Source organism: Platalea leucorodia (assembly GCF_965183815.1).
Source record: "Platalea leucorodia genome assembly, chromosome: 8".
Classification (NCBI taxonomy): domain Eukaryota; kingdom Metazoa; phylum Chordata; class Aves; order Pelecaniformes; family Threskiornithidae; genus Platalea; species Platalea leucorodia.
In genome coordinates this window covers 54,617,622-54,631,325 of record NC_138830.1, presented here as the reverse complement: position 1 = coordinate 54,631,325, position 13,704 = coordinate 54,617,622, and the positions used below count along the sequence as shown (strand labels likewise).

The 13,704-nt window shown below is 54.6% G+C and overlaps 1 protein-coding gene across 1 annotated transcript; it reads left to right on the top strand.

Moving 5' to 3' along the window:
- Nucleotides 1-3,007: 3,007 nt before the first annotated feature.
- IRF8 (interferon regulatory factor 8) lies at nucleotides 3,008-12,091 on the top strand. Its single transcript, XM_082321006.1, has 9 exons — nucleotides 3,008-3,016; nucleotides 4,791-4,965; nucleotides 6,158-6,341; nucleotides 7,419-7,507; nucleotides 8,001-8,112; nucleotides 8,459-8,506; nucleotides 9,027-9,413; nucleotides 9,732-9,847; nucleotides 10,945-12,091. Exons 2-9 carry the CDS (start codon nucleotides 4,792-4,794, stop codon nucleotides 11,119-11,121), a joined length of 1,287 nt encoding a protein of 428 aa, XP_082177132.1. The 5' UTR covers nucleotides 3,008-3,016; nucleotide 4,791; the 3' UTR covers nucleotides 11,122-12,091.
- Nucleotides 12,092-13,704: the final 1,613 nt, after the last annotated feature.

Here is a 13,704-nt window from a genome sequence, read left to right as displayed (position 1 = left end):
ATAAATGCTGTTGATGGAGCAGACTGAAGGGAAGACGAGCAAACCAGGTCAATATTGTGTTTAATGCCTCCGTTATCATTTTAGGAAGCAGAAAAATGGAACTTGTGCACAGGAAAAAAAAGAGAAGAAAGTTGGTTTCTGGTGTTAATAGGAAGTCATTGGAGATATGTGATAAGCAGAGATTAGGTTTGCAGAAGGTGTGATAACCTCTGTGGAGCGCTGCCGTCCCGTCACCTGTGCCAGCCTGGATGGCCGTGCTCCTTCCCGTCCCACGACCAAGCATCCCAGGACTCAAACATTCCCCAGCAGCACCAAAGCAGCTGTTACCCCTGGAAAAATCCCCCTGATTTTGGGAATCACAAGGGGTGCTTCCCATAAGCTGCTGCATCACCCATGCCTGGGGTCATGGCAACAACCGTTGCCCAAACAGCATCTCCTAAGCCCAATTTCCCCCAAATTTGAGGGGTGTCCCAGGCGAATATATATATTTTTCCACTCTGGCCTACATCAGTGGGACCTGTGGTGGCTTTAGGACTTCTGGGCACTGGAAGGCAAGCCCTGAAGCAGGTAAAACCGGGCTGATTTCCACTTCTTCCTACATTGCTGAGAGCTCTGCACGCTTTACTGCTCAGCTCTCCCGCACCGCATCAGCCCTCCCGAAAGCCTGGTGCCTCTGGTGCAGGGAAAATCGCCCTGTTGAAGTGTGAATGAGCTTCCCAGGGTGTTGTTCGCACACAGGGAAATAGTTTGCAAAAAATTCCCGGCTCTGCTGCCTGCCCCAGGGTGTGTTTTGTATTTTCCCTTGCCAGCCGCTGGCAGGGCTGCGGGGCATCTCGCTCCCTTCCAGCCCGCTGCTGCCAGCACCGCGAGCGGCTGAAAAACCCATTTTAAGGGTTTTTTTTATTTTATCCTCCTCCTGCTGGGATCCTCCTTGCCCCAGGGAATTTAGATTTTTGCCTTGCCAGGCTGCCCATGAAGTTGTGGAGCCAAAACGAAGCCAGAGGTGATGGAATCACCCTCCTGGCAGCAGGGTCGCAATTAGTCTCCAACTCGTTGGGTTCCAGAGTGGACGAGGGGATGGAGAGGCTTGATTATACGAAGCCCCTTTAAAATATCCCGAATTTGCCAGAAATTTTACAAAAGAAACAATTTTTTACTGGGGGGGGTGTCTCTGGCCGGTGCGGGGAGGCAGGACCGGTGCCGTGGGGGTTGGCGATACAAGCCCTCCCTCCAAAGCTTAACTTGTTTCTCGGTAAAAAAAAAGAAATAACCCTCCTAACCGCATCTGATTGCAAAAGATGTTTTTGGCTCTCCCCAAATCTCACAGGGGGGATCTGATTAGGATCAGTCGGGTGTTTAAAAACAAGGGCTATTGCAGCCATTATTTATTATAAATGACAGTAAAGGTTGTGTACCTTAGATCATTATTTTTATTATACCATCTGTGCAGCTCCATACATTTCCTATTTCTCTGTATTACCCACATGGGAGTAATTGTGGTTTTCTTCCAAGAAATGTGTGTGTAATCTGGTAATCCCAAAAAACCCCCTCTGAAGTCAGGCTGCAGATGGTCTTTTACGCTCTGCTATGGCCAGCGGCCCCGGCTGGGTACGTCGGGGCCGGGCTGGGGCTGCTGGGCGCTGCCGGGGCACCGATCCCCGCTGCGGACAGCGAGGGAGGGATGGATCCAGCACCAGGGGCTGAGCCAGGAGGGAACTGGAAACTGCCCAGGGATGGACTGGTCTGGGGTTGGGGATGGACCAGTCTAGGGCTGGGGATGGGCCGATCTGGGACTGGGGATGGACCGATCTGGGACCGAGGACATTGGTCTGGGACTGGGAGTGGACTGGTCTGGGGTTGGGGACACTGGTCTAGGACTGGGAAGACTGGTCTAGGACTGGGAAGACTGGTCTGGGACTGGGGATAGACTGGTCTGGGACTGGGGATGGACTAATCTGGGACTGGGGATGGACTAATCTGGGACTGGAAAGACTGGTCTGGGATTGGGGAGAGTGGTCTGGGACTGGGGATGGACCGATCTGGGACTGGGGTGGACCGATCTGGGACCGAGGACATTGGTCTGGGACTGGGAGTGGACTGGTCTGGGGTTGGGGACACTGGTCTAGGACTGGGAAGACTGGTCTGGGACTGGGGATAGACTGGTCTGGGACTGGGGATGGACTAATCTGGGACTGGGGATGGACTAATCTGGGACTGGAAAGACTGGTCTGGGATTGGGGAGAGTGGTCTGGGACTGGGGATGGACCGATCTGGGACTGGGGACACTGGTCTGGAACTGAGGAGAGACTGATCTGGGGCTGGGGACAGACCGATCTGGGACTGAGAGTGGACTGGTCTGGGACTGGGGGCACTGGTCTGGGACTTGGGACACTGGTCGGGACTGGGGATGGACCGGTCTGGGACTGGGAAGACTGGTTTGGGACTGAGGACACTGGTCTGAGACTGAGGATGGATCGATCTGGGACTGGGAAGACTGGTGCGGGACTGGGGAGACTGGTCTGGGACTGGGGATGGACCGATCTTGGTAGGCTGAGCTCAGCCCGGGGCTGGACCGAGCCGGCACCAGGGCCGGACCCTCCGGGGGCTGCAGACGGGTGGGAGACGGGGCAGGAGCGCCCGGGATGCTCCGGCTGGGGAGGGACCCCCCTGGGCGGTGCCCGCCGCCCCCGCCCCTGCCACGCCCCTGCCACGCCCCTGCCACGCCCCTGCCACGCCCCTGCCACGCCCACTGCCCCGCCCCCGCCCCGCCGGCTGATTTCTCGGAAAGGCGCGCGAGCTTCACAGAAAGCAGCGCCGGCCGCGCGCGCCCCGCTGGGCGGCTCCCCGTTGGGCGGCCCGGAGACGGAGACTCCTCCCCTTTGGGCGGGGCGGGCACGGAGCTCTCTTGCCTATTGGCGGGACGTCTCGGGGGCGTGGCCGCTGGCGGGCCCGCCCCTCCCGTGCCGCTATAAAAGACGGGCGCGGTGGGCGGCGCGGGCAGCGGCGCGGAGCGAAGGTACCGGTATCCGCGGCCTCACCGCGCTCCCTGCGGGGTCCTGGGGCGCGGGGGAAGGGGCTGTGGGGCGCTGGGGATGCGGGACCCGCGGGATGAACCCACCCACGGCCCCGTGCGTGCGGGGGGCACAAGGGCCGAGCGGCGCTGGGGCTGCGGGAGGGGCTGCCCGCGTTGCTTGAAGGCAAAAGCCGGCCGGGATGGATGGAGTCGGGAGAGCTGAGAGGTGGGCGGCGGGTTGCGGGGCGATGGTGCGGGGCTGCTGCCTCCAGCCACGTTTTTTGGGTGCTCGTCCCTCCTGGCGTGGGGCCGGTGCAGGGCTCCTCGGCCGCGTCCTGTGCGTGCTGGCGGGTGTTGCTGAAGAGCTTGCTCAGCCTTTTGTGGAGGGGAACCGGAGCCCTGGGCTCTGCCAGCGATGGGAACAAGCTTTCTAGAAAACGGGCTGATTTAGAGAAGAGTCCTGTTTCAGCATGCAGTTCTGAGGCTCTTCGTTTTGGCGTAACCCAGGCGCGAGGTGTTCGGTGCGGGAGCAGCAGAGAGGCTGTGTGTGTCCCCATCCCTCCGGGGATGAGCTGTGGGGCATCCAGCTGCCATCCAGAGCTCTGCCCTCGGCGTTGTGTTGGCTGGTGGTGTTAGCTGCTGCTGTCCCTAAAAGCAGAGGCTGTGCTGCAGGTGGCCAGGGAGGTCTGTGTGTCCTGCTGTGAAGCAGTGGAGAAGGGACAGAAGTTGGTGGCACTGAGCTGGTGTGAGCTCAGGGCAAAGCAGGGACCACCAGGTCTGGGAGCTGTGAGCGTCCTTGTCTTCTCCCCAAAATTTTCCCATGGGGCAGTAAATAAAAAAAAAAAAATAAAGGAGAGGTAGTTCTGTAAAACTTAGAGGAGGGCTGTCAGCCCAAAAGGCCTGGAGGGCTGATGCTGGAGCTGCTGGTCACATCTGCCAGGCCACCAACTCCTGAGGTCCCTGAAGGTCTCGCCAGGGAGGTGACAGGGGATGCCGGGAAGGTTGAGCCTGGCACTTTCCTTCCAGCTGGATTGGAGAAGCTTTTTGCTGGCTCCTTCATGAAATCACCCAGTGGTTTTGGCTAAAAGTGACTCAAGATCCCCCAGCCATGGTGGTGTGACTTCAACCTGCTCCTTCCAGGCGTTGGTCCTAGGTTCGAGAGGACTGGTTGTGCGGCCCCGATCCCTGCGGTGGCTCTGGGTGCTGCCTGGAACCAGTGCCTGCTCCCCAAATAGGCGGTGCCGGGTCAGAGGGGCTGCCGTCTCCTCTGGGGCAGACCCCTCTGCCGAGACCAGCCGGGGACAGCACTTGGCTCCCATCTCCCGCAGCTGCTAAAGGGTGGCTGCCCTGGGATGGCCTGTCCCAGTGTCACTGGCTCAGGTGACAGCACAACTGGGTGCTTTAAACCCCGTCCCTCTGCTTCCTATGTGACTTATCCTGCAGCAAAAAAAGGAGTAAGCAGAGCACCACGTCAGCCTGTTTCTGTGAGCAGAGCTTTGATAGAGCTGGAGGAAGAATTTGTAGTAATTCAGAGGAAATTGCCTTGATTTTTTTCATTCTAAAAGAAGCAGAGGGGCATTTTAATGTATGGATGTTGGCATGTGGGACTTGCAGAGCCACCGAAAGCTGCTTGTCTCTGCGGGCAGTGCTGCTCCCAGCTGTGCATATGGCAAAGCACATCGGTACTTTGTGCCGATACGGCACAATCCCTTGTACCCCGATTGTGGTGGGACGGTGCTGGGGAGCTAACGGGGCTTGGACCTCTTGCTCCATCCAGGATGTGTGACCGCAACGGAGGACGGCGGCTCCGGCAGTGGCTGATCGAGCAGATCGACAGCGAGCTGTACCCTGGGCTCATCTGGGAGAATGAGGAGAAAACCATGTTCCGCATCCCGTGGAAACACGCCGGGAAGCAGGACTACAACCAGGAGGTGGATGCCTCTATTTTCAAGGTAGGGACAGATGGTTAATGCCTTTTCTCCGCAGTTTCTGGGCTTGGCAATGCTGTTTTTTCCCTTGGTGACAGTCCCACTGGTGGGAGATGTCCACGCTGTCTGTGGGTTTCGCATCTCTAACCCTTGCAGGAGATGATTCACCCCACAATTGGTCTCCCAGGCTCTTTTGGGGGTATTTGTTCCTCTTTGCCAAATGCTGTTGCCAGGTTTAGGTTTGTTTTCAGCATGTTTGAATCCTGGCCTGACACAAGAAGGAGCCTGATGTGCTCCTTTTGACTGGCTCTAAACTTCTTATCAGGCTAGTCTTGGTAAAGGCCTGGATTTACAAAAAAAAAGGACTCTGCAGGAAGGAAGGAAGTTTGGGATTTCACTGAAAAGGGGGGATTTCCAGTTTTGGGGGAAAAACTGGAAAATTCCATCCTGAACCAAAAAGGTCAGGCTCTTCCCCAGGAATTCCTTTCTCTCTGCCCGTACTTCCAAATATCTGTATTGGTGAGCGAGTTTGCTTTTGGGACAGTGACAGCTGGTTAGTGGCTGGTTCAGGAGCAGAGTTGTGAGGATGGCATTGAATTCAGCCATCTTTAAATATTTAAATATCTATAAAATGAATATTTAAAAAATAATACTTATCTTGTAGTCTTCATTATACATATTTTGCAGTCTTCCTTCAGTGGTAAAATGTATTCTCCCACCAAAAGCATAAATGATGTTCTGATCTTGAAAAGAAATCAGCTTTCACTTATTAGTCAGGAGCTGGAAAATGAGGCTTACTTTGATATTTTTTTTTTTAATGGAGGTGTTACCAGGTCATTAGGAACACCACTGCTTCAGCAGTGATTCCTCGCATCCCCAGCAGCTCCTGACCTGTCCGTGCAGAGATGAAGCCACATCTTATCATCTTGACCTCTGCTTTTTAAAACCCGGGTGCTGCAGCCCTTCCTGCACCCGGGTGTGTTGCTGGGGCAGGTGGTGCTGCTCTGCACCCAGATACCTGCGTCCCCACGTGTGGCAGCTGTGCACGTGGCTGCAGTCTAGGAGCGAAACGGCGAATACACATGGGATGGTTGAGAGGGTGCAAGGGGAGAGCAAAATGCAAAATGCTCTCTGCAGCCCCAGCTCCTTTGCTCTAGGGGTTGAGGGGATTTGCAGAGCTCACGTGGAGGATTTTTTTTTTGTTGCTTTGTTTTAGGCCTGGGCTGTTTTCAAAGGCAAGTTCAAAGAAGGTGACAAAGCGGAGCCAGCCACGTGGAAGACACGACTGCGCTGTGCCTTGAACAAGAGCCCCGACTTTGAGGAGGTGACAGACAGGTCCCAGCTGGACATCTCGGAGCCCTACAAGGTCTACAGGATCGTGCCGGAGGAGGAACAGAAATGTGAGTGCCCCGATAAAGGACTGACCCCCAGGCGCAGGTCAGCCCTGTGGGTAACCACGGGCTTGCACTGCTGACCTACATCTGAGCGGAGCTTCCTGGCCAGACGCTGCTCTTGTGCCGTGATGCTTTGCTTGTCCTGTTTTGCAGAAGATGTCCCCTGTGTCACTGTGGTGGCAGGGAGGGAAGGAGGAAGGACAGGCTTTTTTCTTTTCTACCCCCCAAAACAGCTGCATAGGAAATGGGGGATAAGTGCAGCTGCTTAGGAAATGGGAGATAACTGCAGCATTGCGTGACCTTCCATCCCATAAGAATGTTGTAGGGGCCAATCCAAAATCCTTTCCCCCTTTGAGCCCCCAACCCCTTGTCCTGCCAATGCCTGCCCTGGGCGGATGGCAGGGAGCTGCAATAAATCCCTTCTCTTGCCAGCAGTGATTAGAGTAGCAGTAATTTCACAGAGAGCAGTTGCTGCTGCAATGTCCGGTGCAGTGCAGGTCGTGCTAAGTATCTCTCTATTTGTGGTTAGGTGTGTGTGTGCACTCTTTCTTTTTTTTTTTTAAAGTAAAAACTTGCAAAAAAAAAAAAAATCTCACTGTCAGGAAATCTGCCTTTAGCATCTCGGTCTCCTCCAGCCCTGTTCACACGGGGGGCATGCCGCTGCTATGCAAATGGCACTGCAGGTTCCCACCGGCAGCGTGACTGTGCTCGGGGCGGCTGGTGGAAAAAGGAGAAGCAGCGGCAGCAGCAGCCTCGGTCTCTGGGGTGCTCAGAAAAAAAAAAACCCAACCCTCTGCTCTAGCTCTGTCTCTGCTACCAGCTGGATTTTTGATTTGCCTTGTTGCTGGTCACCGTACACTGGGGCAATGGGTTGCAAACTGTTTTTTTTGGTCCTGAAAAGCAGCTCTGGGTGGAGCTGGAGGGGGCTGCGAGCCGCCCCGAGGTGCCATTACATGGCTCTGCTGTGCTGTGGTTCTCGGTTTCATAACTTTCACGGGGTGAAGGGTTTCTAAAACCCAGCGGCGAGATGAGCCACGGCAGGGGGGTGGGTGTGCTCACTGCATCCCGGGCCTCTCCTTCCAGGCAAAGCGGGCATTGCCAACGGGAGCAGCCTGAATGACGTCACGGAGATGGACTGCAGTTCCTCTGCAATCGATGACCTCATTAAAGAGGTAAGCCTTCACCGTGGCTGCAGGTTGCCTTGGCCAGAGGTGGATGGATGGCAGGGAGTTGCCTGATAAAGTGTTGCCTTCCTAAAATTCAGTCTGCAAAGCTTTGGGAATTGGCCTGGCGAGCGACGCTGGGTTTTGCAGCTCATTCATGCGAGCCAGTGCTGGGACACGGTTGCTGATGAATGGCTTATGCTTTCGATTTGCATCTGGGCAGGCGAGACCTTTGCTGGGGGACTGAGGCTGTTTCACAGCTCTGTTCCCCTTCTCGGCCGTGTCACCTTGGGCTGCTTCTGCTCAGTGGCTCTTGAGGGTGTTATTTGAGTGTACAGCCTGGGGAATGCCAAACTTGCTCTTTCTAACCAAAAAAAGTTCACTGGCATCCTGTTGGCTTTGCCATTTGGACCCTCTCTGAGCACTGTGAGTGTCTCTGTGCAGGGCAGGGGCTGCCCAAGGCATCAAACCTGCTCTGATCTCTATGTCTGGTCTTGCACAGCCCCCCTGTGTCGACGAATACCTGGGGATCATCAAGAGAAGCCCCTCACCCCCCCAGGAGACCTGCAGAAACCCCTTGATACCCGACTGGTGGGTGCAGCAGCCCAGCCCCGGTAAGTAGCTGACAGCGTGTGCAGTGTTTAATGGGACTGAGCTTTTTGTCCGGAGCAGAAAAAACTTACTGTACAGCAATGGATAATGGACAACAGTTGTATTATCTGTCTTATTAAGAATGCTTAAAGTACTAATTATGAACACTGTGGTTGGTAGCAGGCACCCAAGAGTGTGCATTGCACAAGATTAAATCCACCTGGGAGTATTTGCTGGCATCTCCTGTGTGGGAGCTGGGAAGCCTGATGTGCCTGGGAGAGAAAACCAGGGGGCTGGTGGAGGGGAGAGGCAGGGACCGGGGTTTGGGAGCTGGGCACGCAGGCACAGCTCTGGTTTCTCTGCCCACAGCGTTGCCCCTGATGAACGGATACTCCGGCTACGAGCAGCATCATTCAGGTAAGGCCGTTTCCCTGCTTGGTTGTAGACTGTGGCCATCAAAAGCCTCTCTGGAGCTTGGCCTCATGTGTGCAGTGGCAGAAGGTGGCTCTGACTCTGCTGCCTGCCTTGGAGGAGGCTTTGCTCTGGGTTTGGGAGGTCCTCTGCCCTCCTGGGCATCCACAGGGTTTGCACACATCCTGCCTGTTGTCCTGTGGCCACAACCCTGGCACGATGGGCTGCCCTGGGATGCTGGGATCAGCCATGCCTTTAGCGTGGGGAGATCTGCCCGCAGCAAGGGAAGTGTGGAGCAATGGCAGGGGGAAGGCGTTCAGTACTGGGAGCTCTAGCTTGCTGATCAGCACTGCTACCAGGCTGAGTGCTGCAGGAGATGTCCTCTAGCAAGTAGAAAGTCTCCTCCATCCAGTGAGACTTGCTCCCAGGAAATTTTGCTGCTTTCATGGAGTTTGGGTATTGCAGTAAAGAGCAGGCAGGGTTTGTCTTCTCCTGATGGGTTGTATATGTGCCCATCCCCTCCCAGGTTACTCCCAGATGGTGATCAGCTTCTTCTACGGCGGGAGGCTGGTGGGCCACATCACCACCTCATGCACCGAGGGCTGCCGGATCTCGCTCAGCCAGCCCTCCAGCCACGGCGAGAAGCTGTACGCCCCAGATGCCCTGGAGCATGTGCAGTTCCCCTCGGCCGATGCCATCCAGAATGACCGCCAGAAGCAGATCACCAGGAAGCTCTTTGGGCACTTGGAGAGGGGTGTCTTGCTGCACAGCAACAAGCAGGGCATCTTCATCAAGAGGCTGTGCCAGGGCAGGGTCTTCTGGAGCGGGAACACCATGGTCTACAAGGACAGGCCCAACAAACTGGACCGGGATGAGGTGGTGAAGATATTTGACACCAACTTGTTCTTCAGAGGTTTGTAGGAGCATTTCCCTCTTTTCATGCACTTGGTGGGGTTGAAAGGGGGGAGCCCTTGGCCTTGGAGCACTTTGGAGTCATCACTCTCCATCACCAATGGGTTACCCAAGTGCTCTGGGTGAGTAGCTGATGCTACCAGATCTAGGAAGGAACAATCTGGTGCCTTGTGTCACTAGCAAACTCCTCCTGGTTGGAGGCTTTGCACAGGAGAGCTGGCTTTTCTTGAGCCCACAGCTTTCCTCCACAGCAGGGTGCTGGGTCCTGAAGCTGGCAGCTTGTGGCAGGCAGCTTCCAACTGTTCCCCTCTCCTTGCAGAGCTGCAGCATTTTTACAACAACCAGGGCCGCTTCCCGGACAGCAGAGTCTTACTGTGCTTTGGAGAGGAGTTCCCAGACGCCGTGCCTCTGCGGTGTAAGCTCATCCTTGTCCAGGTAAGGAGGGCTGCCCTTTGGAGCTCTGTTGCTGAATTTCCCCCTCTTGTCTGGACCATATTGCCCTCTTCCCCCGCCCAAGCAGGGCTCTAGCATCAACCCCTGGAGCCACAGACCATTGGGGTGCCTGAATTGGTTGGGTGGTCAATGTGGCATGAATATCGGCTTATCCACAGCCTCCCGAGAGGTGCTTGGGCTGTTGCTTGTCAGAGACTCCGTGATCTGGGTAGATCGTGTTTGCAAACAAAGCTCCCAAATGGTAAAAGCTTTTCTAAACCACTAGGAAATCTGTTCTCTTCCTCCTGTTCCTGCCTCTTGGCACTGGGACCTCTGCCCTCTCCTGTGGGGAAATGGGGGAATAAATCCCTGGAATGCTTGAGTTAAGGGACAGCCTCAAGCTGAGCAGTCAACAGATGCAGTGAACAACCATGGTGGACAGCAGTGGGGCTGGGAAACCTGTGGGAGGGTGAAGGAGGGGATGGGATGAGAGGGGAGGTCCTCATGGCTCTGGCCAGAAACTTCTCCCTGGAGAAGCTGAAGCAATTCTGGGATCTCAAAGCCTTGGGGCAATGCATAGGGTGTTTCTGGAGCCTGCACCCAGTGTGGGACCCCCTTGGGCCAACAAGGCTGTGGCAGCAGGGACATGGCATGGAGGGTACAGGGAGTGTTGCATCCACCCTTGAGCAAGCAGAGACCCATCATGTCTGTGAAGTCCTGGAGGGGATTTTACAAGTTCAGAGACTGGTCCTATGCCTCCCTGCACAACTTTCTGACCTGATCACCTCTTCTTGCCTTGGGTGTCTGCACCAGAGGATCACTCTGCATGTGCTGGGACATCCCCCAGCCTGTCCTCACCTCCCTATAGCTCTGCTGGGAGAGGAGTTTTTGTGACTGCTCCTTTTTTCCTAGAGGTGCTTTGCCAAGGTGGCTTGTGGAGTTGGACCTGCTGGCCTGGCTGGCACTGGCCACCTGGGTCTGTTGGGCACAGCAGCTCTGCTGTGTCTCTCCCACCCCATACCCTCCTGCCTGGGGTAGTGGGATATGCCCAAAGAGGTTCCTCTTCATTTAGTGTCTTCATGACTTCTCTTTTTGTGTAGGTGGAGCAGCTGTGTGTCAGGCAGGTGGTGGAAGAGGCTGGAAAGACCTGCAGCAGCAGCCCCATGCTCCCCATAGCTGATGAGACGCAGCACGACCAGGTGTACAGGATCTTCCAGGACATCTGTGCGACGCACCAGCGGCCGCTCTTCAGAGAAAACCAACAGATTGCTGTCTGAGCCTCCTTCTCCGCAGACATAAAGCGTGGTGGTTTGGGTTCATCTAGACCCAGTTTGGTTCCATAAGTGCTTAAATTCTTATTTTAGAAAGTTGGGTTTTGTTCTTTGCTGTTTCCAGTCCAGAGTCTGTATAAATACAGCAGTGAAAACTGCCATGAGAAAGTAGGTCAGATGCTTAGCATCTGTCCTACAGACACTTTACTGATTAAAAGTGACTTTTGTACCAAGCAGGGTAGCCCCAGTACTGTTGTCTATAGCTAATGGCAGGGGGAGGAGGTAGCATCTGAGCTGTGTGGGAAGGTCAGGGCTGGGAGTGCTTTGTGTTGTTGCCTTTGTTAATGGCCAGTCAAGCAGAACCGAAAATCAACAGCTATAACGACCTGTCCCAGCGGTCTGCAACTTGGACCTTGCTGAGAACAGCGGTTTGGTAGGAGGTGACTCTTGGAAAAGCCTTAAAGTGCTCAAATGTAGGAAATTCTTTCCAGAAATCAGGGTTGGTTTTTTTTTTTTCCCCCCAAAGAGTCCTGCTGATGGAGGATAGGGTATGCCTTCCAAAGAGAACCTTCTCAAATTCCTCTTTATTTTTGCTATAAGGTTTATATGTCTGTCTACCAGAGTACTTTGAAACTTGGAAACCAATGCAGAGGTTATATATGTAAATGTTGAATATAAGAATTTAGGAATCTTAATTTTTCCTAACTAGAGACAGAGTTTATATAAATATAGAATATCTTTAATTTTAAAGATTGCAGCATAGTGTGAATAGGTTGGCTTCACCCTCCCAAATGCATGTGTTGGTCTCTCCCAAGCGTGACCAGGCAGCTGCATCCATGTGTAAATCCTCGTTAACACGCTTTGTGTGTGCACCCAGCACCGGGCAGCTGCTTGGGCACGAGGCTTGTGCCTTGCAGCTGACACGAACCAGGACTGCACGTGTGTGCGTGCTACTAAGCTGCCTATTTATTTTATGCCTGAGGTTTATTAAATTTTTTTGTAATTTTTTTATCTTCCTCCCATTAAAGTGCTATATTTTGTATTTCTCTTGCAATGTGGTTTTTGGTTGGAATGGGTGGGGTGTCCTATCTCTGGTGGGGAGAGCCTGGTATCTCTGTCTTGCTCCTGGTCTTGCCTGCGGTGGGGGTGTGTGTTAAGCCTCCGCTGTCGCCTCCCTCCTGCCCTGGCACTGCCTGGTTTCATCCTGGGGTGGGTGAGGAATGAGCCCAAGTGCTGTAATGCGATGGAGGGAGAAGGATATCGCTCACAGGGCCTTCATTCCAGAGAGCGTGGAGATGGCTCCCTGCCCATCTGCCACTGTGCTGCCCTGGGTGCCCTTAGCTCTCTGACCTGGGCTGTGATGCTCCGAGGTCATGGGCTGGGGGACAGTTATTTATGGTCCTGGTTGAAGGCATGCTCTTGTCCTTCCCCTGTTATTGCCTGGTGGAGCCTTTCCTTGCTGTTGTCTCCATCCACCTTTCTCACGGGGCCTGGACCAGTGAAGGTGGGTGGTGTTTGGGGAGAACCAAGGGGGAAAAAGGGAGCATCTGCCTTGGTCAAACGAAGTCAGTGTTGCAGCAGGGGAGGCTGAGCATCTGCACCCTCACCTGCCTTCAGTTCAAGCCTGTGTTTGGGGCAGCACCTCAAGAGGTTCTGGGAGGGTGTGAAGACCATGTTTGATCTGTCACCTTGCCCCCTGTGAAGGACAAACACCACTAGCTCCTTCCCCATAGCAGGCTTTGCTGTGTGCTCTGGGTTCCCCCCTGCCAAGGGGTGCAGCCAGGGAAGCACGAGTGTTCATGGGGTGACCCTGGTACCCAAGGTACCGGGGGATGTAGGCCCTTGTAAAGGGGATGCCTGGAGATCCAGGCAGCTGGAGCCTGAGTCTCCTTATGAGATGCTGAGGAGACGGGTGCAAAGCTGTCCTCCCTCTTTGGGTACCAAAGGAGATCATCCCTTTTTTGCTGCTCTGCCTTTTTCTATTGGTGATAGAGACTTTCCCAAGCACAAGTGTGTGGTCAGGCATAGCTAAGATGCGAAGACCCTGACCTGGGGTGAGATGACCACAGCTCACCTCTGCCAGGAGGTTGTTCTGTCTGCAGAATTGCTAGCTGTTTTGGGGTGAGCAGCTCAGCCTTCCCAATGAAGCCTCCCTAAAATAATTAAGTGTTCAGCTCTTGTGGGACTTGAAGCTGACCCCCCTGCATCCCTCCAGGGTAAGCGGTTACAGCCGCTGTCCCAAAGAGCAGTGGGTGCACAGTGGACAACACGCAACTTATAGCACCCAAAAAGTGCTCTGAGAGGGGAGACCCAGCTGAAACCTTGTGGTTATACATTAGGATTAAGGGAGGCCCTGCATCCCGAGCTGTTTATGCGAAGAGCACCCCACTCTATGGCTAAGTTGTTCTCCATGCCCCAGCCGTGTTGGTGGGACACTTGTAGTCCTGCCAGTACCCTTGTGTATGTCCCTTGCAGGAGTTACAGCCTGTGGCTTTGGTGCTTGTGAGCAGAGATGGCTGCAGATGAAGATTTTTGAGCATGCACCAGGATCCTAAGTGCAACGAAGTCCCCAATTCCTGTAAGCTCTTA